The following is a 27,111-nucleotide window of genomic DNA, read 5'->3' as shown; positions in this document are numbered from 1 at the left end:
GATAACAATGCCACACAAAAACTAAAACTGGAAAATATTGAAATTGATAAAAAAAAAAAAAAAAAAAAAAAAGTCCCCAAACTAAGCTAAAAAAAAAAAGTCCCCAAACTAAGCTATCGGAATGCTTAGATTTTCATGAAATCAACTCTATATAGTTGCATAACCATTATATGAAAGTGTTAACAATTTTTTCTGGTTAATTGTGAAAGTGTGGAGCCTCCTTAAAGGTCACAAAAATAAAATATGTTATAATTAACCAAACAATATCTAGGTGATTAGATCCTGAGGCACTTCTCTTTACTTAGCTGGTGATTAACAAGAAAACTTGAATTGAGGAGAGTTCGACATCGACCCTTGACCTGTCACCATGCAAACCACATACCACATAATTATATAGTGAGTGTTTCACTTCCACCACATCGGTCATGTGTCTGATGACCAGCAACCAAAACCTCACTGAAGGAGTAACCTCCACTTCAGGCACACTTTATGTTACAGGAAGACGATAAGAATAGGTTTTCCCCTGAAATTAATTGGTAGGAAGATTGATTCATGTTAACCAGTTGATCTTTGGTTAGGTAAATCAGGCACTCGGATTCACAGAACATTATTTGACAGGTTTGAAAAAGATTAAAGGTATTAACATGAAAATTAAGAGAAAAAATGTTTAAATATAATCTGTTAGGTGATAAACATTTTTTGTGATTTATTTCATCAACATTTAAATGTATTAAATTGTGAAAGAGTGTATCTTCTGAAAGGGGATTTCTTAGATGACCGTCAATTTAAATACTCATGTTTACAAGGTCCTACTTGTAGATTAAAAGTCTAAATATTTGGGATTCTGAGAGATTACCCTAGTACCCGTGATACCAGAGGTCAACTGTTTTGAATGTCTTGTTTACAAGATTTTTTGTAGGTCAACTTATTTAACGTTTACCGGTCAGCATTCTTGCACCAACTAATGGGGTACGCGTACTTGTTTACACTAACACTGACACCTCATGTACTTCAATGTATTGACACCGGAGTTTGTCACACAAATAGGATATGGCGTATTCAGTAGTTTTATTTACCTACAGTTGACTTTTTGAGAGTGCGGAATGTTGGCAGTGGTATTATGACCCCCTCAAAGCTTGTTAAAGGCCGTCAACGGAGATATGTGGTATGTCATTGTGAGATGACATTCCTCGGCTCCTGTCCTTTTACCTGTGAACCGCAGCTTACCTTAGCTGTATTAATTTACGCACAACATACCAGATCTGAATGAAACAAGCAATCTATTATGAATACCACTCGATAGAAGATGATTCTCAACATTAGTATTCTAGTAATACATGTATGCCTTTCTTGGAACTGAAAAACATGCCAATTTCACTACCGAATTTAAGAGAGAAATGAAAAATAATGACCAATTTCTTATTGCAAAATAAAAACATCTTAAAAAATCATGAAAAATAATGACCAATTTCTTATTGCAAAATAAAAACATCCCACCACCTCAGGTCACTCCTTCCCCCCTTTTATATGGAAACAGGAATTCTTAATGATCAAATATATAGGACTAACAGTCAATAAATTAGATTAAACAGAGGAAACACAAAAAAAAAAGTTCATTTTTGCCAGCCTCTCAAAGACAGTAGGAAGAAATCATTGAAATATGTACATGCGAAGAGACAAATCTTTAAGATATTATTCCTTATATAAGTGTTTGGATTGAACAAAAAATCATAAATTTTGTGTGTGTTTTTTTTAAAGTTAATTGTGACTGCTCAGAGGTATAAGGCCCTTAACCTCTGAGCAGTCACAATTAACTATATTAAAGTTGTATAATACACCCTTACCGTAAGGGTGAAACGTGTTATAAAACTTTGGACATTACAGGCATGCCTGTACACTGAGTCAACTTGGCAAGAGTTTGTATGGGATATTGATATGAATTCACTAATAAGATTACACTATGTATATATAATATGTGGTGAAGATCATAATCCAGGCTTTCCTTACTTGGATGAGTTCCATCATAAACATTCTAAGTCATTAAGAATATTAACGTGAAAGCCACAATTCTTTCCCATGCCTTAGTTCAATGGGTCCGACATACACTGGGAGGGAATAATACTCCACAACCCAGCCACTCAAATCATTTGTTTTCATTCTTGATTTTATATCTAACCTGTTTTACTATTCATGAAACTGTTCATGGTTCCACAATGAAATTTAAAAACAATGTAAATCTAAATAATTACCATTACAATGACCATCATTCTGACATGTGGTATTCCGATTAAATATTATACAATGTAACAGTTTTCGAAAGAATTCTTTTGCGGGGAAATGCTGAAATTTTTAATTATATATTTAGAATACTGGTATCTATCGAAGCTCTCAATCAGGAATAAGTGTTGTTTTGTAATTTTCTGTTCAAAAGTAAAATGATAGAATTAAGATTTTAAGATTCCTGACAGGATTATTAAGTGTTGAGCCCCAGGAGAATCCTGTAATATAACTTTAATCAATTATTGACATTTACACTTTGCAAAAATTGATGTTTCATGTGCAATATGATAATCAGTCCTCAGGGTAATGTTAACTCAAATTTCATTTCCTTACTTTAATCTATTAGATAAATGTCTATGACAGATCTGGGTTAACAGTGTCTATTGAAAGCTATGTAAACTATGTGGACTGTGTTATACAGTATGTTATTGATGAACATCTAAAGTGTACCTTTCGCTATATATCGAAACTTCATTTACGACACTGGATTTTGCGATGTCACCAGATAACTGTCCTACTGTACTTACAATGTTGTGAGGAGTGTTAGGGTTAACGACTAGTGATATTGTGTCAATACATCAATTCTAGATCTTTAACCTATAATATTATATGGCTACGCTAAATCGTTAAAATCACACTCGAGGTAAAGAACCTTCCGTCCCACACGGTGAAATGGGGCTTGCCATCCACGCCGAGGGCATAGGTCAGAGACACTACACTTCATTTCAATCCTTAAAAACAATATTTAACAAAAATATGTAGCGGGTTAAAATTGAAAATCATTGTCATACCAAATACTTGTGTAAAGTTTAGGTAAGGTATGTAGACCAAGTGGAGCTTGGACATGCTTGGACGCTCATACCGTTCTGTTTTGGAGGGAAGCCAGACTCAGTATTGTTGAATTGCCTAATTTGGTTGTTTTTACCGTACTTAAAATTTCGGTCTCCTGCCTGTGTGGAATGCTGTACGACCATCTGTGTTAGAGCTCGCCACTCTCAGCTTAACACAAGGGGACCCACAAACTGTCAAGTTTACTGTCCTCTTCTCATTGGATTCTGTATCGATACATAAACGAACCTGGGAAGATCGAAAAGTATTGTTTTAATTGCATGCATGGAAATTGTTATTTGAAGCTGTACATAAGTAGTTTTCTCTCTGTTCTTTTTTTTGGTGTTCAAAGCCTAACAACTTTGAGGACTTTAATCTGAGTTCAGAGTATGTGTACTGAAATGGTTACAGGACAAATTGCCAAGTAATATACTATTGATATTGGAAACTATATATGTTAATGTCGTCACAAGAGAAATACAAAACTTAAACCATGTCCATCAAAAATGTGTATTGCCTTGAAAGAATACATATTAATACATGCTCACACATATTAGAACAGGTTCTAAAAACGTCTATAAAGGAACGGTTTGGTTGTGTCATTATTAACCGCCATTGTTATACAAACCACAACAATTCATTATCATCTATAATTGAAGAAAATCTAACTGCAATATAGAGAAGAATTTGACATTAAGTTATCTAGAAGTCTAACAAGATGTATTGATTAGAGAAATTTAGCCTGAAGCAGTGAATGTTTTAGAGAAGTAAGTTTGATAAATGGAGGAAATTGATGACGTTACTATAGCTTAAAACTATATTAATTAGTTGCTTTGAAACCTGATAATATGGTGAACAATGAATCTGACCATAAACAAACTAAGGTATTAATTAAACTTTAATCACAAATTATACCTTTTGATCAAAACTTATAAATATGGAGAAAAATCTATGAGTGGATTCAGGTTGAGTGGTTAACACTGCGGCCTTCCACACAGGCGGCGGGTTGCGATCAACAGTCGTCGTACAAATAGAATATTCAGAGAAAGTGTTTTTCTCCTGGCCACACAACTCCAACATTACCCAGGTGGAGTATAAATTGGTGTGGGGTGGATCTTGTGGTTTCTGTGACTAGCATTTAAGTGAGGTGGCACTATAAATGATTCCGTTGGAAGTACGGTCCTACTACAAACAGAACACAATACATCTCCAGCACACGTACATGCTGGCATACACACATAGGGATATATTAACAAGGTGGCATAGAACTGGAGTAGTTAGCGCATGATAAGGCAGCTCCTGCGAATTCCTCATAATTGTATTGATTAATTGTATATCTATGTATTGTAAATCGCTTTAGAGTGGCTTTTTCTGGCTTGATTAGGGTGCTATATCAAATGTTGTATATTATGGCCATCCTTCAAATATTTTGCTGTAATAATCAGTTTTAACAAATTATTTAAATTTCCAAAAATGAAGTTAAATAAATTAAAATGTTTTGATGTTTTTTAATGTAATTTCAGCACATATCTGACAAATAAAAAAACAAAAATGTTTTAAAATTCTGCTTTTCTTACCACATGACGTTGACAGTAATGGCTTTAAAAAGGTGAAGATGGCAAGATCGTTATGACTGGAATGTGGTCTGCAAACACTTGAATCCCTGTTATAATAAATAAGTGGCTTTAAGCCAGACTAGTTATAATGACACTTAATGTGCCTTTAGACAAAACAGGTATGTCTGTGACATAGGGTTGCATTGTCCTGAGTTAATCAGCTATAATGATCTATAAGTTAAGTTTAACAATGCTGTAACCTGTGAGCTACCTGGTGGCCATAGCTTGTTAATTAAATTCCTTCACAATGAGTCTGACCCAGGTGTATCATTCTAAATATCTTCATGACACATTACTGCAAAAATTTGTCTTTATAGTTCATAATCTTCAAATAGTCGAAATTTTAAAATTTAGTTAAAATGAAAATATAATTTTGAGTAAGAATCATATTTTTTTCAATCACAATTATACATACTTGAACATTATAAAATTTAAGTAAAATACCATCATAGATGATTTGGAAAATGATTTTAATTTGGATCCATATTAATTGACAAAGAACGTTGTCTTCCTTTGACACATTGCCTCCTCTCTACAATAGTTCCACACACATTCAGATCCAGCCGTCAAATACCCTTTACAGGTTGTAAATTGAAAATTATAATGGCCTAATTAATTGATGAAACATATTTGAAAGATGCATACTAATTAATGCTTGCATTTAATTTATAACACTAACTACTTTGACTTGTAATGCTAATTAAAAGTTAACAAGGGAGGTTACTCTAACACAAACCCCAGGTACAATGCTTACTGTGTAAGGTAACACACATTCTTAATGGGTAATTAACACATAAAGACACCTTGTCGATACTTCTAATATTCAATTATATTTAGTAAAGTCTTTAACTTTTATAACAAAAAAACATGTTGACTGCAGTATGGCATCCAGGCGCATGAGCGAGTCCCTTATCATCAACTCTGGACGTTATAATGGGGTTCCGTCGGGTCAAAGAATATGTTTAGCTTGCAACAAAAATGATATAGAAGATGAGATACATTTTATTCTTATTTGTCCTTCTTATTCTATACTGAGAAACACATACATTGAACAATATTACTACCGACGCCCCAGTGTGTATAAATTAATTGAATTATTGTCGTGTAAAAATATCAAAACATTACGTAGTTTGGGTAACTATTTACGGTATGCTGCTGCTGAAAGAAAAACCCTTGTGCAGTAATATTGCTGAAGTAAATATTGTATTCATTTTTGTGTGATAAGTGCTAATATGGAATTGTCCTCTGCCATCTTGTAAATTGTAATATGGTTTGTGCACTTTGTATACATTTAACCTATAATATGCTGTATTGCATTCGGAAATGAAAATCTTGAAACTTGAACTTGAACAGCTGATCTATGGACATTTTGAGGACTGGTTCTTGGCCTAAGATGATCACCATCATATAAATGAGTAGGATTCTATATAATAATTAAGAGCTGGACAATATCTAGTGCATAATACATGTACTTTTAACATTTCAGTCAGTCAGGCATGCTTCAAAGTCACAATCATTGAACAAAGGAAGGTATTGTGTCTCCACAATTCTTTTTAAGGTCGTAATACTTATCTAATACTCGAGACAAAATTACATTTAGGTGAATAATTGTTGTGATCACCTTAAGTGTCTATTAACAAGATATTTTATTATTATGACATCTTATCATACCAAATACCCACATTTTAATAAGCTGACAGTATCAAAATGTTCAAAAATACCTTGCAGAGTTAATAAGTTATATGGATATTTTTTTACAGTATCTATCTATTCATAGTCATTTGTATGGAGGTTTTTGTTTGATGAAGAATCTTGATAAATGCATACTATTCATTTGTTCAACATTCCAGGATTATATAAAATAGGCAGTTATATATAAACCAATTGTGAGGCCAAATACAGGAAAATTAAGATGAAACTCATGTTATATATAAACTTAATTTATTTTACAACAATTATGAAACAAATTATTTCAACTTATATTATTCACTCTTGTTGGCCCGGATGTTAGCGCGCAGGGGTCTTCTTGTGAAAGGAAACGGGAGTACCCAGAGAAAACCTGCGTGGTAGGGCAGGTGACCCCGTACCTTTTCACGTCCGATTGGGGAATCGAACCCCGGCCGCCTTGGTGAAAGGCCAGTGCGCTATCCACTGCACCACCCGACCACCACATGACAGTGTTAACAGGTAGCCTAAAAAATAATAAATTATTGGAGTTTGAACATTTTGAAACTAATCTGTAATGTTGCAGAAAAATTGTATAATATTAATTAAATGTATGTGACATAAACTAAGCTCTGTAGATTAATTTCAGGAGATCAAATTTCCTTAATTCTGGCAGAGATTTTTTTATGTGAAAAAGGAAACTAGGATAAATATGTAACTCTTGTATGTAATATACATGTAACTTTTTGCAATTTCAAGCTAGAAAAAAATCTGGTAGAGATTTTGGTACAGTGCACTCCAAGGTATTTGACTACATTTCTGTACCGTTGCATGTATAGACTGGGTATACTGACCCAGGGTTTAGGCGGTAACACAGATACTACATCGAGTTATCTAACACACCTATGCAAAATATTCATATTATCTATGAGGAATTCCGATTTATCAGTCATTCACAGTGGTGACTTGATAGGAAGGAGATTCATCACTCCCGGTGTCAGTTAGGCAGTCTACAATGTACTAGAGCCACAGTCTTATCTCTAGATTTATATACTACTAGCTGTAGCTACTGCTTCTGATGATCAACCACCATTAATGTGTAGTTCTTCCTGTGCTCCTCAGGGGTGAAACTGCTGTAGAAGCTAGTCATTAAAACGGTGCTTCTAGCTCTCTGGGTACATTTTAATTGTAGTTATAGTGAGAAAGGTTTTAGTTTTACCACAGAGTTAGATTGTCTAGATTGCTAGCTAAGTCCTTGGCGTTGCCTTAAATAGTAAAGAAACTGATAGATTGAAGTAAAGTTAAAAGTGGAATCCATGACTGAAGTTTGAAAGTTTAAGCTGTACCACATTTGTTATGCCACGTTTAGTAGATTTCTCACTGTTACTGCGAAGTCCAAAAAGATTCATTTAGATATCACTGCAGAAAAAAATGGTTATTTTGTATTAAAGATTTTATTTTCACAAAACAATAGCTTTCTGGGTAATTACTTTGAGGCCATGTAATTATTATAATCTTAAGGTATGTTGTTAGTAAAGAAAATCACATATGCTCGTTCTAGTAATGAAAACAGAGGAAGGATTATAATTATATACATGACTGTGTTTAGAGTTTCTGACTTGTAAAAGAGAGTCCAGGGTTAAGGTTTGATCCTTGGCGTAGCACCTTCTGACATCCAATTTACTGAATACTCACGATCAGACTAAAGGCAGATCAGTGAACTTAGGATTAAAACTAATTCTTCAAACCTGATTGATATCAGTGGTTCTTTATAATTATTGTTTTTGTAACTGTACAAAAACTTTCTCACTCTTCAGATGTTTCTGAACACAGTTTTAATGGACTGTAAACTTAAGTTTTTATTTCAGGCAGACAAAGTTTGCAATCTTGGATAAATTGTATTATTGCAGCCATACCTAAGGGTTCCTGTAATGCCTATGGACTGCTGAAGCCATACCTAAGGGTTCCTGTAATGCCTATGGACTGCAGCCATACCTAAGGGTTCATGCTATTTTCCTGTAATGCCTATGAACTGCATCTGAAAGCAGTTAAATGCTAAATACCAAATGTTCAGTGATTCCTCCTTTTGAGTAAATGTCTTATTGCGACGGGTATCTGATTTAAATTACATTCAACTTAATTCAATCCTGTGCTGATTATATAAATTCTCCTTCTAGATCTAATGTTCAATGAATTTAGGGGACGCCAGAAAATTACCTTCATTTCTGCAGACAAGATATTGATATTAATTACTACGGTGTTTGATCTCAATAATGAGCCGTTCTTACGTACATGAAAGTAAAAAAAGGAATGTTTTGTCAGTACTGTAGTTACAACATAGAACCTTTTACAGAAATGTGATAAATTGGTATAACTCTAATGAACATTCCTTGCAGACAATATTTTTACCTGGTGTTCGATAGTGGGTGTGATTGTGGTAAACTAAAGTTACACAATTATACATAAATACCATAAATGACGGCTATCATTGTGTATAACAAAAGGCCTCGTGCTGTACATGTTAACCTGACTGGTACGTCCCCGTTATACCAGGTATGGATATTAATCATGATATAGGGAAGTAGAAAGGCCACAGGATTTGGCGGTTAATTCTTCACATTCCGGACATTTAATAATTAGCGGGTTGTTCAATGGAGCGTGTCAGCCGTCGTTACATCAGATAAGGGTCTTTGTATGTGGATATATATATGCGATACACCTTGTGTACACACAATACAACGACTGGGGCTTCAGGAACAGTGTCACCATAAAAATGGAGTTGGTGGTAGATAGGTAGACTGTTATTATACCCACTGGATACCTGTACACAAGGAATACCTCAACTCATTTTATTTATTTGTTAATTTTGAACAAGATTGGATTTCTTATTTTGTGTCGAAGCTTTTTAATACTATAAGAATGGAATTGTTATCAAAGTGTTTCTGGTATATATACCAACCCTTTGCGTGAAAGTTTAAAGGAATTTTAGTACCGCAAATTTGATTCTACACTGGGATTGTGTGCTGGATCGCACAAGAGTTTTTGTGATATTCAAGATTTGTGGATTTAATTAACGCGTTTGTAATTAACCTGAACGACACTAGAAGATTGACAGTATGGTTTTAACACACCAGACGCACAGTAGTGGAGATGTGTCGCCTACATATGCCAACATGGATGAAATTCAAGGTATTAAACCTATACGTTATTATCACTAATGACAGGTTTCTATAAATAATTGTATAGATATCAGTGATTACAGTTCTGTTAAATGATCCATAGGATTTAATTCTTAATAGTTAGGACCATATACATATACATTTTCTGTATGTTTAACTTGCAATATAAAAAACAGTCTTTTTTGTGTAGTATTGTTGAATATTGAGAGTGAAGTTTGTGAAAAAAACAGATAGAAGAAATATGATCTTAAATATGTGCACAGTTGTGGTGGGGCATTTTTTCTCGTATATATCCTGGAACATTTTCTTAATTCTTTTTATTCATATTCATGTTTTTGTGTAGTTATTGAAACATTGATAAATATTTAAAGAATTAACCAACTGTTAAACTTGACATGAATGAAACTAAAAGTCCTATAGTGTTATAGACGAAGGACGTGTGACACTTACTAATTACTGTGATATTGTTTAAATCATCAAATTAGGAATATAAAGATTTGTACAATGATGATTACCGTCGGGAATATATATAACGGAATTTGGTTGGTAATAATATGCGTTACACCTAAATACCTGTAGGGCGATCATAATTCTGGTTCAGGTACTTTGTAATTTTATACGACACAAATACAAAAATGTTCAAGTAAGTGTTGATCACACTTTGTGAATGGACTCCATATTGTCGTACATTCCATGTATATCTAATGAATCTGTGCAAGTAAATTCTGGATGCTTATAGCTGTAGTGAAGCCTTATAGCCCTAAGGAACATTCCTCACACCTGCTGATGGTCTCGTTAGTATATTTACACAGGTAAAAGTCATTTTACATTGTCACAATATAGCTGTTAGGCATAATATGCTGTACTGGTATATTTCATTAGCTCAGGTAAGAATTGATTTATTTCAAAGAGTCCCTTCAGGCTGCAATCCAATGTGCATATAATGATTTATACCAGTATATAGTAGCAACACATGGCCAAGTTTGTAAGATTGTTAGTAGCACAGGTAACAGAGGTTTTCCCAGAACATCACTAGCCATGCTCTCCCCTTAGCCCACCACTTAATGGCATTCCAGGCTTAAAGTAGCTAGCCTCAGGTAAAACCTGACCGACAATCAGTCAAAACTTCGTGATTGTATGAAATCTACATCCTCCAACATTGATCATACCTTCAAAATTTATTGTTCCACATTTGTAAGGATACCTGAAAAAAATCAAAACTTTTTATATTTATGAAAATTGCCCAAACTTATTGGATAAAATCTACAAAATATTCACTCTATTTTGTAAATTTTCTTTATTTTCTACATACTTGATAATAGTTGATCACAAAAAAAACAGTTTCTGTATTACATTTAAGTAATATTTTAAAAAAAAACTGTTTGATATTTTTAAACTGTTTAGGTAGCAAAAACCGAAAAGTTGATGTAAAATGATTAAATACAAAGTCCTTGACAGAAAATAAGGAAACACAGCTTGGTTATAATATTATATTACATGTATTATACAGTATTTATATATATAGCGCCCTATATATTTCAGTACATCCATCTTAGTTGAACTCACTTTGTCATCATATAAAATACATACACACAACATTTAACTTCTTTTAATAGGTAAATATTTTTGAAAAAAGATAGGTCCTGACATATTGTGGTCACAGGTTGTGAACGTGTTTGTTGCAAAACAACATTTGTTTGGTCTGAAATATTTTGTATATGCATGATTATGAAATATTGCGATGGGGCAAGTTTTCCATGATTGATTTCCTGCAAAAAGCTAAAAAGGAAGGCAGAGACATAGCCGTCATAAACTGCATACTTAAACAGTCATTGCCAAAACACCTGCGCTACTGATAAGATAAAACTTGAACTTAATACATTTAATTTCGAAATTTGCATGTTTGACAATAAATATGCGTGTGGTTAGCTAAGCATACAGTTCTCATCTCTGATAAGGAATGCAATACTCCGCATGTTATATATCATTACAGCTGAGCTGTGGAATGTGGAGATTAAAACACACCTTTTAACTTGATCATTTCCATGTAAGCTATGACTGTGTCTGTGCTCATCGTTCAGTAGTTGAACAAGAATGTGACAGAAATATTCTGTCTGCAGGGGTTGACTTACTGAAAATATGGAAATTTTGCATAAATTAATTTATATTCTTTAATTTCCATTTTATTTCCTGGTACGAAATATATTAGCCAATGCTGTGATGTTTTTTGCTCAGTTTTACAGCCGATTACAGACTGTTTCTTGTTAGCTAAAAAGTGCCTTATTTTCCCAAAATTACCAAAAATGAGAAATATTTTCCCAATTTCAACAAAAATAATGCTTTATATTTCCAATTCATAAAGGAACATGCTGTTGAAAACTCAGATAAAAAACACTCTGCATTGGAAACATAAACCTTCAAAAATTTTATTAGAACAAAGGGCAGGTGCAATTTGATTGAGTGAATACAGATTGAATTTTATCACATTTAACATTAAGGTAATGACAGAGGTGATAAATTAATATCTGTATTTTAAATTAGATTGAGGTAGATGTGTCAATATATGACAGTTCAGGTGGTTTTATGAGCCTGATATGTTTTAAATGAGTTTTGAAAGAAGTAAATGTAAGAAAAAATACTGTTTATCATAATATCTCATATGGTATAAACTTTTAACCATTCATTTGTATTTTTTTATTGATTTGTTTAAGAATAAAATAAGAATACAAAATGTTAATTTCATTATATATTTAAATTTGAATGAAATTTTATGTACCATATTAACGAAGAATCTAAATTAAAGTAGAAAGCTGTATTAACCAAAGGCAACTCAATCAGCATATGTGTACACTTTTTAAAAAGGGCTTCTTTATATCACCTCATTGTACTCACAGGTTTACCTATATGTGAAGCGTATCAAGTGCAATATGGAAAACAAATAGATTAAATATTTTTAAGATGGTTGACTAATAACACTGTAATTGTAGGATTTTTTATTTTTTATTTTTAACAATGTTATCTACCATGTGCTTGAATTTTAAAATCTATCATATCTAAATCAAGTTTCATCCTGTTATCAAATCAAGAAGTATTTACTAAGGCTTTCAATAACAGACCTTTTGTTATGTTAGGAATGTGTACAGGAATAAATTTCTGGTGAGCCCCAGGGGTTCATACACATTACACACTGGTGCAAACACAAACCACTGCTTTTAAAGCATCCTCAGCTTGAAATGTGCATTGGAAGACAATTATAATTATTGGAATTATTTTTGTAAGATGTTGATTAATGTGACAGATAATTCTGTTTAATTTAAAGTCAGTTTTGCACAAGAGACAACTGAAAAACGAAAGGTTGTTAGATATATTGAGGGACATGAAGGGTTTAAAAGTTAGCATTAAGCCGACTATGCTAATCTGAGACGTACATACCAATGTGGTCTGTTAGGTGGAGTGGGAAGGTATGTGCTAGCCGGCTTAGATCTGATTATACACGGCTCCAGTACAGTCATCCAAAGGGAGAGAAACTCTTTGTGTTCTTTTTCGTGGAACTTATAACACAACAAACCATATCTTTGTGGATTGAAATATTTATTCATCTCCATGTTTGTTGGTAAGTGTAATTTTTTGGTCATTTTTGATAAATTTTACTGTCAATTTGTATGAAAATCTGTACAAGTCTATAAATATCCGATACCGTCAGTCAACAGGTATGTGAGTGTTATGGAGCATGTGGAGCGTCTGCCAAATATATTATAATGTTCCTATGTACAAAATACTTGTCTCAGTGGCCATGTCTGCCCTCGTTCAGAACTCATTTACACTTGTACTGCATATATGTGACTGACAAATTCAAAGAAGATTTGATTTCTTTCCTAGCCATGCATGTGGTATGTCACTTCTGTGATATATATATAGACTGCATTAGTTAATACCTTTTGGTACAATCTTGTTTTATACCCAGCTGGTTGAGTGGTTTTTGTGTAGGAACACTTGTATACAGCATTTAGCTAGAGGATTGAGTTGGATAAATTAGTATGGTGCAATTAAGACCTGCAGTTATAGCTAACATATAGCTACATTATTGTAGGTGTCTGCACATTAACAATGTGATTCTTATGGTATTACACTGTAGCTATAATATGGCGCTCAGGGTAATATACATGTATGGATCTTGTGACAATTGATTGCCTGGCGTGCCAGAATGTGATACACTATACTTAACATTAATAGCAATAATAATTTCTATAACGATGAATTAGGGATACATATTGTTGTGTATATACCTACCATACATATACTATTTCTCCTTGCTATTATTTATCGTTTTTTGTTGCACATTCATGACCTTTACTAACATAAGGAGACAGGGAAATATTTTGTAAGAAGTCTTATCTGCTGATCACAGTGTATATATATACATTTTTCTGTTTTATGTATCTTGTTGATTTCATTAAGAATTTGTGTCTGATCTGGATTAGGCATGTACTGAAGATAGAGGAAGTGTTTTTTTTCCCCCTCATGTAAATTCAATTAGAATCCAGATAAGACCATTAGTTATGTAGCTACTTGAAGCTCTGAACATTCCTCCAATGTCTGTTTTGAGCGCTGTGGAAGGATCGGATATGTAACAGCTAAAATTAACCAGCTTTAGGGCTAACAGACAGACGAAGCTGTTGTTGATATGACTACCATATGTTCATTTCTTTGTGGAATGACGCAGGTCGTAAAATCAGAAGAGTTTTGTAATAACAATCATTTTGGAAGACGTGCGTAATCAGTGTTGATAGTATACATAGATCCAGATGATTTTATTTGATGTCATTTTTGATTTTATCATTGATGTTACCTCTTCAATGAGTTTAGAAATCAGACCTAATTTTACTGTTAAGCAAATAAAAAAAAATAAAAAAATCCAATACGTACAGGATTGTAGACGTTGGCATGTAGATTGAGCAGCTTTGACATGTGTTTGATAAAAGATCTTTTTTTATAAATAAACTTCAATTCATAAGCCATTTATAAATTGAACAATGCTTCAGTGAAATTTAAATGATAATCATAATATTTTTGTTTTTCAAATTTGCAGAACACTTATAAACTATTACAAAGACTTGCCGAAGTCCATTAGGCCAACAAAAATTAGTCTGTTTTTTGGGTTGCATGGGCAAAAAAACAACAAGGGTAGGTAGGTCGTTTTTTTTTTTTTTTTTTTTTTTTTTTTTTGTTNGCTGACATTTAGCGCCAACATGAAGCTATAGAAGCCATTTTGAAGGCAAGGAACCTTCTAAAATTCGAAAAATCAGTGGGTTTTTTTTGTGTTTTTTTCATCAAAAAGTTTTGGGTGGGGGGTAAAAAGCTAGGGTCGGGCAGGAACCCTAAACAGACATATATTTTTTGTTGGCCTTAGTAACTATCTTAAATCTGATACTTAATAAACTTAAAATGTATTTACATCAATTCTTGGTACTAAGCATGCTTTCTTGTGTGTTTTGTAGACTTGCTGAAGGCCTACTCAAGTGATGAATACTTGGTAGTATCGGAGGCTGACCAAGGGTTGATGATGCAGACCCAATATCGGGATCCTCCCCCGTACCCCGGGCACAGCAAACAGATGGCCCAACCTAGTGAGTACTTATATAGTCTACCTGCACCCTAATACCATCTCATACCTTTGTAAGTGTTGTATTTAGATTTACATGTGTATCACATAAACAATAGTCAAGCTTGATGTACCTTTATCGGAAATATCAGGTTGCTGTCATCAATGCATTTATTGAACATCCACATCCCATAGGTTTGGTTGGCTTTGGTCAAGTCGTAGTTAAAAAATATTGTTTGATATTAATAATTTTATGCCAAATAACTTCTAAAAATGATGAAAAAGTCAACTCCATACCTACTTACTACACATCATCTTCACTGGAATATCTGAACAAACACACATGTACACAAAGGTATGTCTAGCATTTGTTGGGATTGTTGGTTTCCAGGATAGCCACTCCTTTGTAAGAAAGAAAAAGAAAATCTTATCCAAAAAATTAAAGACAAAAGCATTAGTTCTATTTTTGAGTAATACCTGGTATGGTATACATAGTTTTCCTTACTGTCACTGTTAAAATTTACAATAGTAAAGTCTATCACAACCTCTTATCTCTTATACTGCTAGTATTAAATAAAATAGGTTTATGACACTTCCGGAGGATCCTGCATTTCTGAAAAGATTTAAAATCTGATATATCTGGTAAGTGATACTTTAAAAGGTGTTTTATGGCATTGCATTTCCAGCACTGAAATCGATAAAATGCTGAGAGCTGTCTGTCCGATTTGTCTGTCTGTCAACCAAAGTATAAAAAAGATTTGTTATTATTCAATATTACAGAGTAAAAGCTTGCACTTTGAATGAAAGTCCCAGCTGAACTGTTAAAGTACTATATTGTGTTTCATTTTTATGCTGCTTCCAGTTTGACATGAAACCTCAATTTGTGATTGTAGGTCTTCGACAGAGTTTCTCCGGGAGTGAGACGAGTACAGATGTTTCGGTTTCGTCCATGGAAAACTTATCGTCTTCACAGCGACAAGAACCTCAGGGGGAGGAAACGGCCACACCCGCCTACCACCACCACACAGAGTGCAGCGAGGAATACAGCATTATGGCACGCCTCGCTCACGACTCCAAAACACAACAAAGTAGTGTGCCCTACTATGGACAGGTACCCCACCCCACGGATAACCGGGGTTATCTCAACAGTGGCCCTTTTTACCCCTGGGCTCAAACCCCTCACCTCCTGCCACAGAAGGGTGGGGATAGCAGTATGGGGGGGAAGGACTTTGGAGAGTCACATTTGTGTTCAAATACAGACTGGGCGTTTGTAGGGTCTAACCAACAGCCAACGACAAACTCAGGGTTACAGGCAGCATATTTTACAACGTTAACGCCTCCACCACAGTACCCTGGAGCAAACGGATTGTACGAAAACATGGACAGAACAAAAATGAAAAGGTCGTATGAAACTGTTGAATCGGTGGAAATGAAATCATGTCATTCTCAACCAGATCTGCACAGATATTGGGAAACGCACAACACTGAAGCATTAGCAGGACAACCCAACCTACAGTACTCGCCTCTCCCAAGACCAAGGTGAATATGTTGCTATGAAGTTTAAGATAGTTTGAAAATAAAATTCTCAATTCATGCACAATGCTATTGCTGTTTTGGGAATTTCAAATTAAAATATTTTGTTTTTGTTTTCAGTCAACCTGTAGCTCATGAGCTTAACCCTCTTCGGACGACAGACATGGTCGAAATTCTGACAGAGGAAAACAAACGATTACGGGAAGACATAAATATTTATTGTAAAAAAGTCTCCAAACTTCAAAAGGTGAGTCCTCAAAATATGGCGACAGAAATTTGTGTTCTTTTGGATAACTGAATTATTTTTTCGAGATGTTGATTCTTGTTTTTCTTTACCAGAGGTCATGTGACTCTAAAGTCAAACATTTTGTTGACTTTTGGTAGAATGATTTTTTCTTTCTTCTTGAAATATGTGTATTCAACAGTGAAAATTTCCGTGCAAATATATGATTTATAAAATTGCATATATACATATTGGTAATAGTGAAGATTTAAAGAAGACTTGAACTCTGATTTTGCTTTGTTACCAGTTTGAAATGGAAATCCAGAAAGTTCATGAGGCATACGAGTCTTTAGTCCAGTCTTCACAGAAGCGCGAGAAATTAGAAAAAATGATGAAAAAGCGACTTGAGGAGCAAATAAGGAAATTAGTCTGTCAGAACAAGACATTTAAAGGTAAGGTATTTATCTTAATGATTGATCACGGTGATGAGGAGGATGTTTAAAACATTAAAAAAGCTAAAAATAAAACCTCAAAAAAGTGTGTAAATGATATGTCCCAACACCTGGCTTATTTGCATAAATATTCAGAGACAACTATCAGGTATGTAAGGTTTAGAAAAATCATAATCTACATCACCTGGTAGTCTTAGTGGTATGACCCGTTTATTGTGTTGGGTTGTTCCACTTTAGCTTGTAGGGTAATTAGAATTGGTGTTGGAATGTCAGACAAGGTGCCTATTTACCTGTAATTATAATATTTGATGATGTAAATGACAGAACGAGGGTGTGGATTGTAACATAAGATCTCCCGTGCTGTTGGTATACATCCTTACTGAACATTTATCTCTGCTGAGTTACAGTCTAGTTTGTACAATATACACATTACAATATACTGAAAAGCTGAATGCAGTTTGCAGCTGGTAGCTATTTACTGTATGTGATGATGAATTGTCTTTGTAAAAAATGTTGCATTTCTTTCTCTATTTTTCTTTCGTTATTCTTCTTTTCAATATATGTACCATTGTAATAGTTTTAATGTATTCATTATGAATTAGTATAAGAAGGGAGATTGAGAATTGTGAATTAGAAGCTATTTAGTGTCTGTGTATCGCAAAATGATGTACAAATAAGTTTACACCAAGGCGTGTTTTTATTTCAACCACGTGTTTGATTCCACTTTCTAGTGTTAAAATGAGTTAAAAAATAGATCAGAACAAAATCAGACAGAAAGGAAAGGAAATTTTACAAAATAGGAAGGAAAGGAAATGAAATTTAAAAGGAGGAATTTATTTGTATAGGATATTTTGAATTAGCTAGAGTAACAACAGGACATTGAATTGCTTAGAGAGGAATGTCTGGTGTATTATGTCTGTCACACTTGGTTGAACACAAGGATCGGCTCAACCACCTTTATGTTGCCTACTGTAACTCCATTCTCCGCTCTATAATCGTTAGGCTCTTTTGTGTAATAACATGGCCAACTTGTGATAAGGATTTTAGCCTTTGAAAAACACCGCTACATGGAATGTAGAACAGAGTCCAGGTTCTACGTAAAAACCTTCAAAAAGAATAAATTGCTTTTCTTTTGTACCCAGTTTTGTAAAGAAATTTATTCTGCTGTGAGGTTAGTGGCAGATGTTTTTTATGCACCATTAAACCTTCATATGTTAATGGGACATCGGAAACACATTCTTTGAACTGATTTTTGTACATCGCATTGTAAAGGGATTTATTTTTAGATTAATTTGTTAATAATAAGATGGAGGTCTTCAAATCGTCATACCCCATTACACATTTATTTAAGGAAATTTATTTGTAATTCAATTCTTGATCAGTGATCATTTTATTTTTTCTGACTGAATGTACCCGGTAATACAAATATGGAACAAACTACAAAAACCTTTGAACTTTTATATAATAACAGCTGTACTATGTATATATGTATACATATAGTATTTACCCCAAATTCTTAAGAACTATTTCGGACATTTTTTCTGAGTGAGTCAATGGTAGTGTATGATCTTGTTGTAAACACTGTCAGCAAGTCTGTCATTGTGTACAGGTAAACGTTTCCGATAGCTAATTGTCATTGTGTACAGGTAAACGTTTCCGATAGCTAATTCAGGTGTAATTGATATATTTATTTGTGTGTATACCCAAATATGGTTAAATGTAGTTTAGACCCATTCATGAATTAATGTTTAACTTTTCTTATTTACAGACAAATTAGACAAATCTAGTCAGGGTTCCGATAGTGAGGTAAGTGTCATTTATTCAAAATTAAATGAACTCGTCAAGAAAATAAAATTCATCAATGGGATCAAAGAAATTCCAATTATAGTTTTACTGAAATAATAATATTTGATGAATGTTTATTGAAATATTTAAAACTCACAACAATGAAACTTAAACAATATAAACAAGAAATTGACAGTAATATTTGTAATTTTATATTTATATCAATATCGAATTAGATCTAGTTTGCATGATTACAATATGTTCATAAAAATCCTAATTTATTTGTTCAGCCCAGTCTAGGAGCACACAGAGATGAAGGAACATCAGCCTTGTTGGCAAAAAGTAAGTTCTCATGATATGTTAGCGAAACTATAACATTCAATCCGACTCGGACATATGGAAACATACTTACACGAAACTCTTTCATTTCTCAAATTGTCACCAGTCATACTTTCAGAGTTGTTTGTAGGAAAATGTTAACGATAAAATAATTATTCTTGATAGTTCTGTATTTTATCTCTGTTTTAACCTTGACCTTTCTGTCTACAGACAAAGAACTTCAAAATCAGCGTGACCGTTTTGAGCTTGAGGTAGCAACACTCCGGACAACAGTCCAAGGACAGACTGACCAGTTGGATATCTTAGACGGTGCACTAACAAACGCTCAGTCTAATGTTGTGCGGCTGGAGAAGGAGGTAAGCCACTGAATAACGTCTAACTTTTGTAGCCAGTCGGCCATCTCGTCCAAAGCCATCCCTGATATTCTAGGGTTTACACTTACATTCTCTGCCCCACCTAGAATGTCATGAGGAAAATTAAAGGCTTGTGGGTGACACAATGCACACAGTTAGCTATTCCAGAGGTTCAGAGAATGCAAGTCAGTGCAACACCTGGAATTTTGAAGACGGTCCAAAGCAAACTACATATTTCCATGATATTGAATCTATTTATAACCTGACCATAAATAAAAATCCAGTGTATAATCTACTTCCTCCTGTAATTTTTCAGTGTTGTGTGAAGCAAGTCCAGATGGAGCGACTTGACCAGTTACAGCGAGCGTTTTCGTTACTACAATCAACATGTGAGAAGCGGGAACAGATGGAGACGAAGCTGAGGACGAACCTGGAGAAGAAACTCAACAAGACACAAGAGCAGGTAATGAAGGCTAACAAGTCAAGTGTAATCATAACCAGTTTTCCAATTTTCCACATTGATGACATATTCTAACAAAAAAATACTTCTCATATATGATCAATTGAATGATTTAAAATTCGTTTTGACAGAATGGTGCATTACCAAAGACAGAACCTGGAAAAGAGACAGCCTCAGAGTTGAACAATATCTACTCCCTACAGCGACTTCTTAACGAGAAAGAAGCAAAGATTTTGCAACTTGAAACAGAAGTTGTTAAGGTGAATATAAAGTGAGATGTTTAGGCTGAATTCTCAGACTTATGGACCAATTCCTAAAAGTTACAAAATAAACAATTATACATTGTATTTTTTTAATGAATGAAAATGATCAGCATTGATAACACTTATTACCTGGAAACTAGGGGAGATAACTAAAACAAGTCACTGTATAATGTGTGAAATAGCATATATCTAAGCATATATCTAATTACTAGACCTTTTTTTGGCAATTCATTAATTAAATCTTTAAACTGAAATTGCATTAACACATATATGCTGCATTTAACTGTTTTCCATGATAAATTAACTTCTTGGAAAGCTTTTGAGAACTTGCAATAATGCGTTACAATTAAGGTAGACACCATTGTACTAACCTTCATCATTTATGTTTCAGTGGGAGCAGAAATACCTGGAGGAGAACATGCGTCAGCTCACCCTGCAGAATCCTGAACTCCGAGACCAGTGGTCGTTTGACTTGGAAAGACTACAGGTTCCACCCAAGGTGGGCCCTGTAGAAGAAGTTTTCCGGTCACAGATCACTGAACTCGAGTCAAAGTAAGTCAACTGTAGGAGAAATTTATTTACTTAAGAAATTATTCATTCGGAGTGTTTTAAGATTTTGAAAAATTTCTCCTGAAGAACACAGATTTTGCTTCATAATGTAAACTGGAATCTACAATAAGGATGTTAGAAGTAAACCTTTTTAGCTTTATTATTGAAGTTCTGTCTATTTAATTAAATGTTGATAAAAAGGATCATTATAAGGGAGCCTTTTTAATAAAATAATGTTTTTCTCTCATCAGGGTGAAATCCTTGCAGACCCAACTTGCTGAGAAGGATGCTATGATTCGAGTGTTTCAGCGAGCACCCATGACACGAAGTAGCAGTGTACATACACTCAATTACTGTACACCACTTCATTCGCCACGCCCCTCTCTTATAGCCACTGGAACACTTACACGCCAGGGTAGCCAATCGGACACCAACAGTTATCGGGATTTTCCAATGATCCGTCATTTCAAAACAGGTGTGGTAACATATTGTAATGATTTTTGTTTAATACCTGTACATCAGTATAACATTTTGTTAGAAGCTCCCAAAAATTAATTATTAATTGATATTGATAAGAAAGAACCATTGATTTTAACCAAGTTTTTATCAACCAATATTTATTATTTGTGTTGAGAGCATTTTCATATGAATCTTTTTCGATTACAGGCAGTACAAGTGCCTTAGAAACAGGCAGAAAATTTTCACTGGACTGCGAGACTTTGATGGACTCCTTGGTCCTGCCTGATAACAAGTCTGAGGTAAGTTTGCATATATTTAACACTGCTTAACTGGATATAGATAAATAGTCTCATACTTTAATTAGGCTATCAAAATATCAGTTTAAAAAGATAATATTCAGGAATTGAGCAAGTATTTATTTCTTCAACAAAACTCAGTAGAAATATTTCAACTATTATTATTCAAGAATCTATGAGGTGTTTTGCATTGTAAAGTACTTTTGCAATTAAAGAAGGTTTTCATTTTTTCATTGATTCTCATTTTAACGTGTGTGGTTGTTTTTTTCCAGGATAAGGAAGATTCATCAGATGATGAAGGTGATAAGGTCTGGCAAGTTTGAGCGACTCTAAGTCACTTAAAAACCCTTTGTACCCCTGCAAGGTCTTGCTAGTTAAAGGGACTCCAAGTCCTTTAACAATCCTTTCGTGCACCTTTGTGCTGATCTGAGGGACACAGCTCTTTTAAGCCAACCCTAAGTACCTTTTGGGAAATGTGAGGGACAAAACATCCCTAAATCAACCCTTTGTGACTGCCTGGTGCCTAGCAATTGACCTGAAAAGATAGGAGTTGGGAGACCTGCTGTTTGAAGTTTTCCCTTGGTGACCACCCACCTGCTGGAAACCTGTTTGCTGTTTTCCCTCGGTGATGACAGGGCAAACACAAGAGACAGAGTTGGTTTCTTCTAGTCCGATGAGAGGTAGCAACTGTATCCATCCAGGCTTTCGTTTCCTGTGTATAAACACTTGACAGTTACCAAGGAAACTTGCCTAGCAGTGAATTAGTTCGCCAGGTTCTTAAGAAACCTTAACAGCTGACTAGTGACTGTCAAACAGGAATAGCAGCCTTTTCGTAAGCTGATTGAAGCATTGGAACCTGCTTAGCAGCTTCAGTGCCCATCACGATGAAGTATCAGAAGCAGTAGGCATGAACTACAACATCAAACAAAGCTTTTCAAAATAGATCTTTTGACAGTATACTACTGGGCCATTGGAAGGTGAAACAGTTTTTAGTGCTAAGAAGAAGCTATGTTGGAACAAAACAGAAGCTACAGCTTTTGAATTCTGGATACCAATCCTTAATGCCAGAATAGTTTAAACTTTCACCAAAAGTGCCAGCGGCTGAGAGTGTAATGTGTAAGATTTAACAGCCCTTGTGACAAAGAAATCTTCATCTTTGGAAACCTTACAATAGCATTGACTACGTTTACAAATGAACTCTTTGATATATGAGATCCTGATTTAAAATGAATTCATATTTCTGTTAAGGGATTAAAAACCAAACCATTTTTTCGAATGAAATTAAATGTTTCCATTTGAATTTTAATTCTGAAATACGTAAATAACAATAACAAGATTTCGCAAAAAAGCAATGAAAATTTTGAAAGGTGAAAAACAAATAATTTGGAATTTTCGCAGGATGTAATCCTGACAATAAAAGACACCCCATGAGAGTTTTCGTGAGAGTTTGGAGAGGAGTAGTGTTAACCATGCTTACCACCAGACCATAGCTTTGTTTATCTGGCTTTTGTGAAGTTGGGTTGCAGTCACAATGCTAAACATCTGTGATTGGTAATACTTGATAAACAAATTGCAAGATGTTTTTGTGTAAATTGTCAGTGGTTGACATTACTGTTTTCCCGACCTGATGCTGCACACATTTTAAGCATTCCAGTATGGAGATTTTTGATACAATCATATTTATATTTTCCTAAGCCATTCATTGAGACCAATATGCTGAAATATGAAACAAGTTGAACTTGTTTCAGATTATGATGTTCATGAAATTAAAGTTTTCGGAAATATTTTTGACCTATTAGAATTGCATGATCTGTAGAAATTAAGAAAATAGATGTCTTCCATATGTTTTACAGATGTGGGGACTGTTTTATTGGCAAACATGATATGTATAACAAACATCATATAAGATTTTGAAATTATTTAAAAAATGCATCAATACTTTGCATGTTTTAATGTCTAACATTACAATGTGTGACATGTGTGTCGTTTGTGTCACTTGAAGAGTAAATAGTTCCTTATTCATTCAGTAGAGATAATGTACAGGGAGATGGAAACTGGACATTGAATTGGAAGTACACAGTACTGGCTATTGACATCTATTACTATCAACATCTGTGTCTGAACAAGGAATTCATTATGTTGAAGCCATGCAAATTTTGTATTGTTAATAATTCTTTGTTGTCATTATGATTTGTGGAATATGGTGTATATTTCGCCATAAGGATTGAACTATAACCTTTGAACTTTGAGGTTTAACCTTTGACCTTTGTTGATATTAAGCAGTAGACTTATATACGTTCTTAAGCAACAAGTGACATTTGTTTTGCATTAACATATATAGTTATTGTTATTTTGAAAATTTATTTTAGAAAACTGTGTTACATGTTTTCATCTTTCAGACTAAACTTCATCGTGTTATCATTAAGACACGTTAAGTTTGCCTCCATTTTGTAGCATTCAGCATTTCAATGATGTGAAATCATTTGAAAATGTGTTCATGTTGATGGTAGCTCAAATTGAGTGTTTCTAAAATATCTTTCTAAATTTACGCTCATACTATAGATTGGAATGTTATCAAATGTTTTTCCAGAAGGATATTTTTAGTGGGTGCTTTGTCGGAAAACTGTCGTTGTTTCCTTGTTACTTCTGGCGTTACCATATTTAGCTATAGATAGCCCATTATCGGTACTGGCCTTACCATATTTAGCTATAGATAGCCCATTATCAGTACTGGCGTTACCATATTTAGCTATAGATAGCCCACTATCCCTACTGGTGTTACCATATTTAGCTATAGATAGCCCATTATCCGTACTGGTGTTACCATATTTAGCTATAGATAGCCCATTATCGGTACTGGCGTTACCATATTTAGCTATAGATAGCCCATTATCAGTACCGGCGTTACCATATTTAGCTATAGATAGCCCATTATTGGTACTGGCGTTACCATATTTAGCTATAGATAGCCCACTATCGCTACTGGTGTTACCATATTTAGCTATAGATAGCCCATTATCGCTACTGGTGTTACCATATTTAGCTATAGATAGCCCATTATCGCTACTGGCGTTACCGTATTTAGCTATAGATAGCCCATTATATAACCCGAAACAAAAATGTAATCGTCACATTTACAGTAATGTTTAAGAGTAAGTTTCGTACTAATTTCAACATAAGGACTAAGTTCCAGGGCTCTAAAGAGTTAAATACGGTAGACACCTATATGTTTCGTGAGCTGGGTTGTATAATGTATGAACAAGTTGTGAGTGTTAAATGGTGTTTACACCTGTTCACACCTGTTAATTAGGGTTTTATGTGCAATACTGATACATATAGAACACAATATTGATGTGGTGCTATATTGTTGTATAGATTATGTAGGTAATCTTCGTGTACACTTGTATGTCGTAACTTATAAACCAGTCATGTACACACGGCACAGTGGTCTCTGATTAGTCATACAACTTGTCATAAAATGTCCCAAAATACATTCTCTAGATTTTTCCATAAGAACCTCAAAATATAAGGCACTAGTATGTTTGTGCATATTTTTCATTCTGATTGGACAATGGAAAAATGTTTTTGATTCCAAGCCTAGCATTTAATTTTTTGGTGTGTACACACTTTAAAATAGCATTTTAAAATAGTTTGAAGTCCCTGGTAATGAAATGGTCTAAGACACCATGTAGTGTTGTCTAGGTTGGGATACCTTACGTCTTTATCAGACGTCGGTGATAGATCTATAGATATAACTCGGATCTAGCGTGAAGCTACATTCCATTCTAAAATTCTTGTATCACTACTAAACTTCAACTTATGCAGACTTTCAAGAAAAAACGAATATTTTAATGATCTAGCGTTCAGTATTTCTGTGAAGGTAGATCAGAGTTCTGTGCTGAGCAGGTGTGTATGCTAACAACACCAAGTACAGTCTGTCATGACATTGTTATGCTTGGTTTTTGGAGCAAAGACATAACTAATATGTATTCCTGTCTGGTGGATTTGAGGTTATGAAATAGTTGAAATATTATTTTTAGAATCAACAAGATTAAATACCCCGATTTAAGATCTGTACCAGTGAGTCACTGATAGAAGATTTGTCAAGCCATTCAAAACCAGCGATATGTAACATGTTCAGCGATTCTATCAGTATTTACATAGAAGGTTACATTTTTGAGCCACATTGTTTAGGTTGGTTAAGAACCGTGACAGATTTCTCAAAAGATGGGCAAATGTTCAAAAAACTCAGGCCAGCATGAGACAAATTAAACCCTTAAAAATGCAGTGAGGACTGCCAAAATACCTGTGGGGCTTATTATCTTAACGATTTTATTTGATTTAAATCCATTTTAATCTTCATATGGAATTTTAAAATTTGAACAATATACATTAGCATTGGAGTACTATTAATAGTTGTTGAAGTATAAAACTATTTATGACCATATTCAGTTATTCATGAAATATTCATTTGTTTAAAATCAAATGTTACATCATCAAGTATTTTTCATGAAGAGTTCATTTAAGCCTTTAATACTTCATTATTGAAACAGTTCATTTAATTGAACTTTTTTGTTTGTTTTTGAATGAATAGTATTTTCTCTAAAATGTATGTCAACTTAAGTTCATATGAGTGAAAGCAAGAGTGATGCATGGAGAAAAGGGGAGAGAGAAGATAGAGAGAGAAAAGAAACAAGACAAGAACAAGAGAAATTAAGAAGTATGGAATATAGAAGCATGATCAAGTTTATTTATTATTTATATTAGCCATAATGACATGCATCATACCATTGTGAGAACTATTCCCCCATTTTGTATATACACCTGCCAGGTGTGTGGAGCTTCGTTAGCTTGGTGTTCACTCCTTATTATCTGTCAAGCTTGCGAGGTTCGTCACACCTGGCTACAGGTAAATTTTCAAATGTGCCAAGTTTTTGTACAAAATACCTTATCAGCTGGTCTGTGATCCTCCATGTAAATATTTTGTTGATAATTTGAATGATACCAATAAACTATGAATATTAAAAGATACCTATCTTTGTTAGTTTTAATTTGTATGTTCCATAAAACCTGGCATACACAACACTCGGCTTGACTACGTTTGATTCGATTTCTTTGAATTTGTTTTGATTAAATAAAACGTAATAAGCACAAAGATGTGGTGCTGGAACAGAGATGTGGTGCTGGCACAGATGTGGTGCTGGAACAGAGATGTGGTGCTGGCACAGA

The 27,111-nt window shown here is 34.1% G+C and overlaps 1 protein-coding gene across 5 annotated transcripts in view; it reads left to right on the top strand.

Annotated features, from left to right (window-relative positions):
* LOC110463291 (angiomotin-like) overlaps window positions 1-26,909 on the top strand; it is a 46,375-nt gene extending 19,466 nt beyond the window's left edge. For 2 of the 5 annotated variants that reach the window (XM_021517816.1, XM_021517800.1), the window contains exons 2-14: window positions 15,067-15,195; window positions 16,064-16,709; window positions 16,824-16,950; window positions 17,234-17,378; window positions 19,147-19,184; window positions 19,454-19,505; window positions 19,713-19,858; window positions 20,172-20,318; window positions 20,447-20,575; window positions 20,970-21,130; window positions 21,379-21,602; window positions 21,794-21,885; window positions 22,155-26,909. In XM_021517816.1, the coding sequence (XP_021373491.1) occupies window positions 15,129-15,195; window positions 16,064-16,709; window positions 16,824-16,950; window positions 17,234-17,378; window positions 19,147-19,184; window positions 19,454-19,505; window positions 19,713-19,858; window positions 20,172-20,318; window positions 20,447-20,575; window positions 20,970-21,130; window positions 21,379-21,602; window positions 21,794-21,885; window positions 22,155-22,205 (2,025 nt within the window). In that variant the 5' untranslated portion in view covers window positions 15,067-15,128 and the 3' untranslated portion in view covers window positions 22,206-26,909. Of the gene's footprint in view, window positions 1-9,102; window positions 9,579-13,017; window positions 13,182-14,250; window positions 14,338-15,066; window positions 15,196-16,063; window positions 16,710-16,823; window positions 16,951-17,233; window positions 17,379-19,146; window positions 19,185-19,453; window positions 19,506-19,712; window positions 19,859-20,171; window positions 20,319-20,446; window positions 20,576-20,969; window positions 21,131-21,378; window positions 21,603-21,793; window positions 21,886-22,154 lie in introns of those variants that run through there. The other 3 variants (XM_021517792.1, XM_021517807.1, XM_021517782.1) reach the window with 3 other exon arrangements.
* The last annotated feature ends 202 nt before the right edge of the window (window positions 26,910-27,111 follow it).

Source organism: Mizuhopecten yessoensis, unplaced genomic scaffold (assembly GCF_002113885.1).
Source record: "Mizuhopecten yessoensis strain PY_sf001 unplaced genomic scaffold, ASM211388v2 scaffold1501, whole genome shotgun sequence".
NCBI classification, from domain to species: Eukaryota; Metazoa; Mollusca; class Bivalvia; order Pectinida; family Pectinidae; genus Mizuhopecten; species Mizuhopecten yessoensis.
This window is presented reverse-complemented; position numbering and strand designations above follow the sequence as displayed.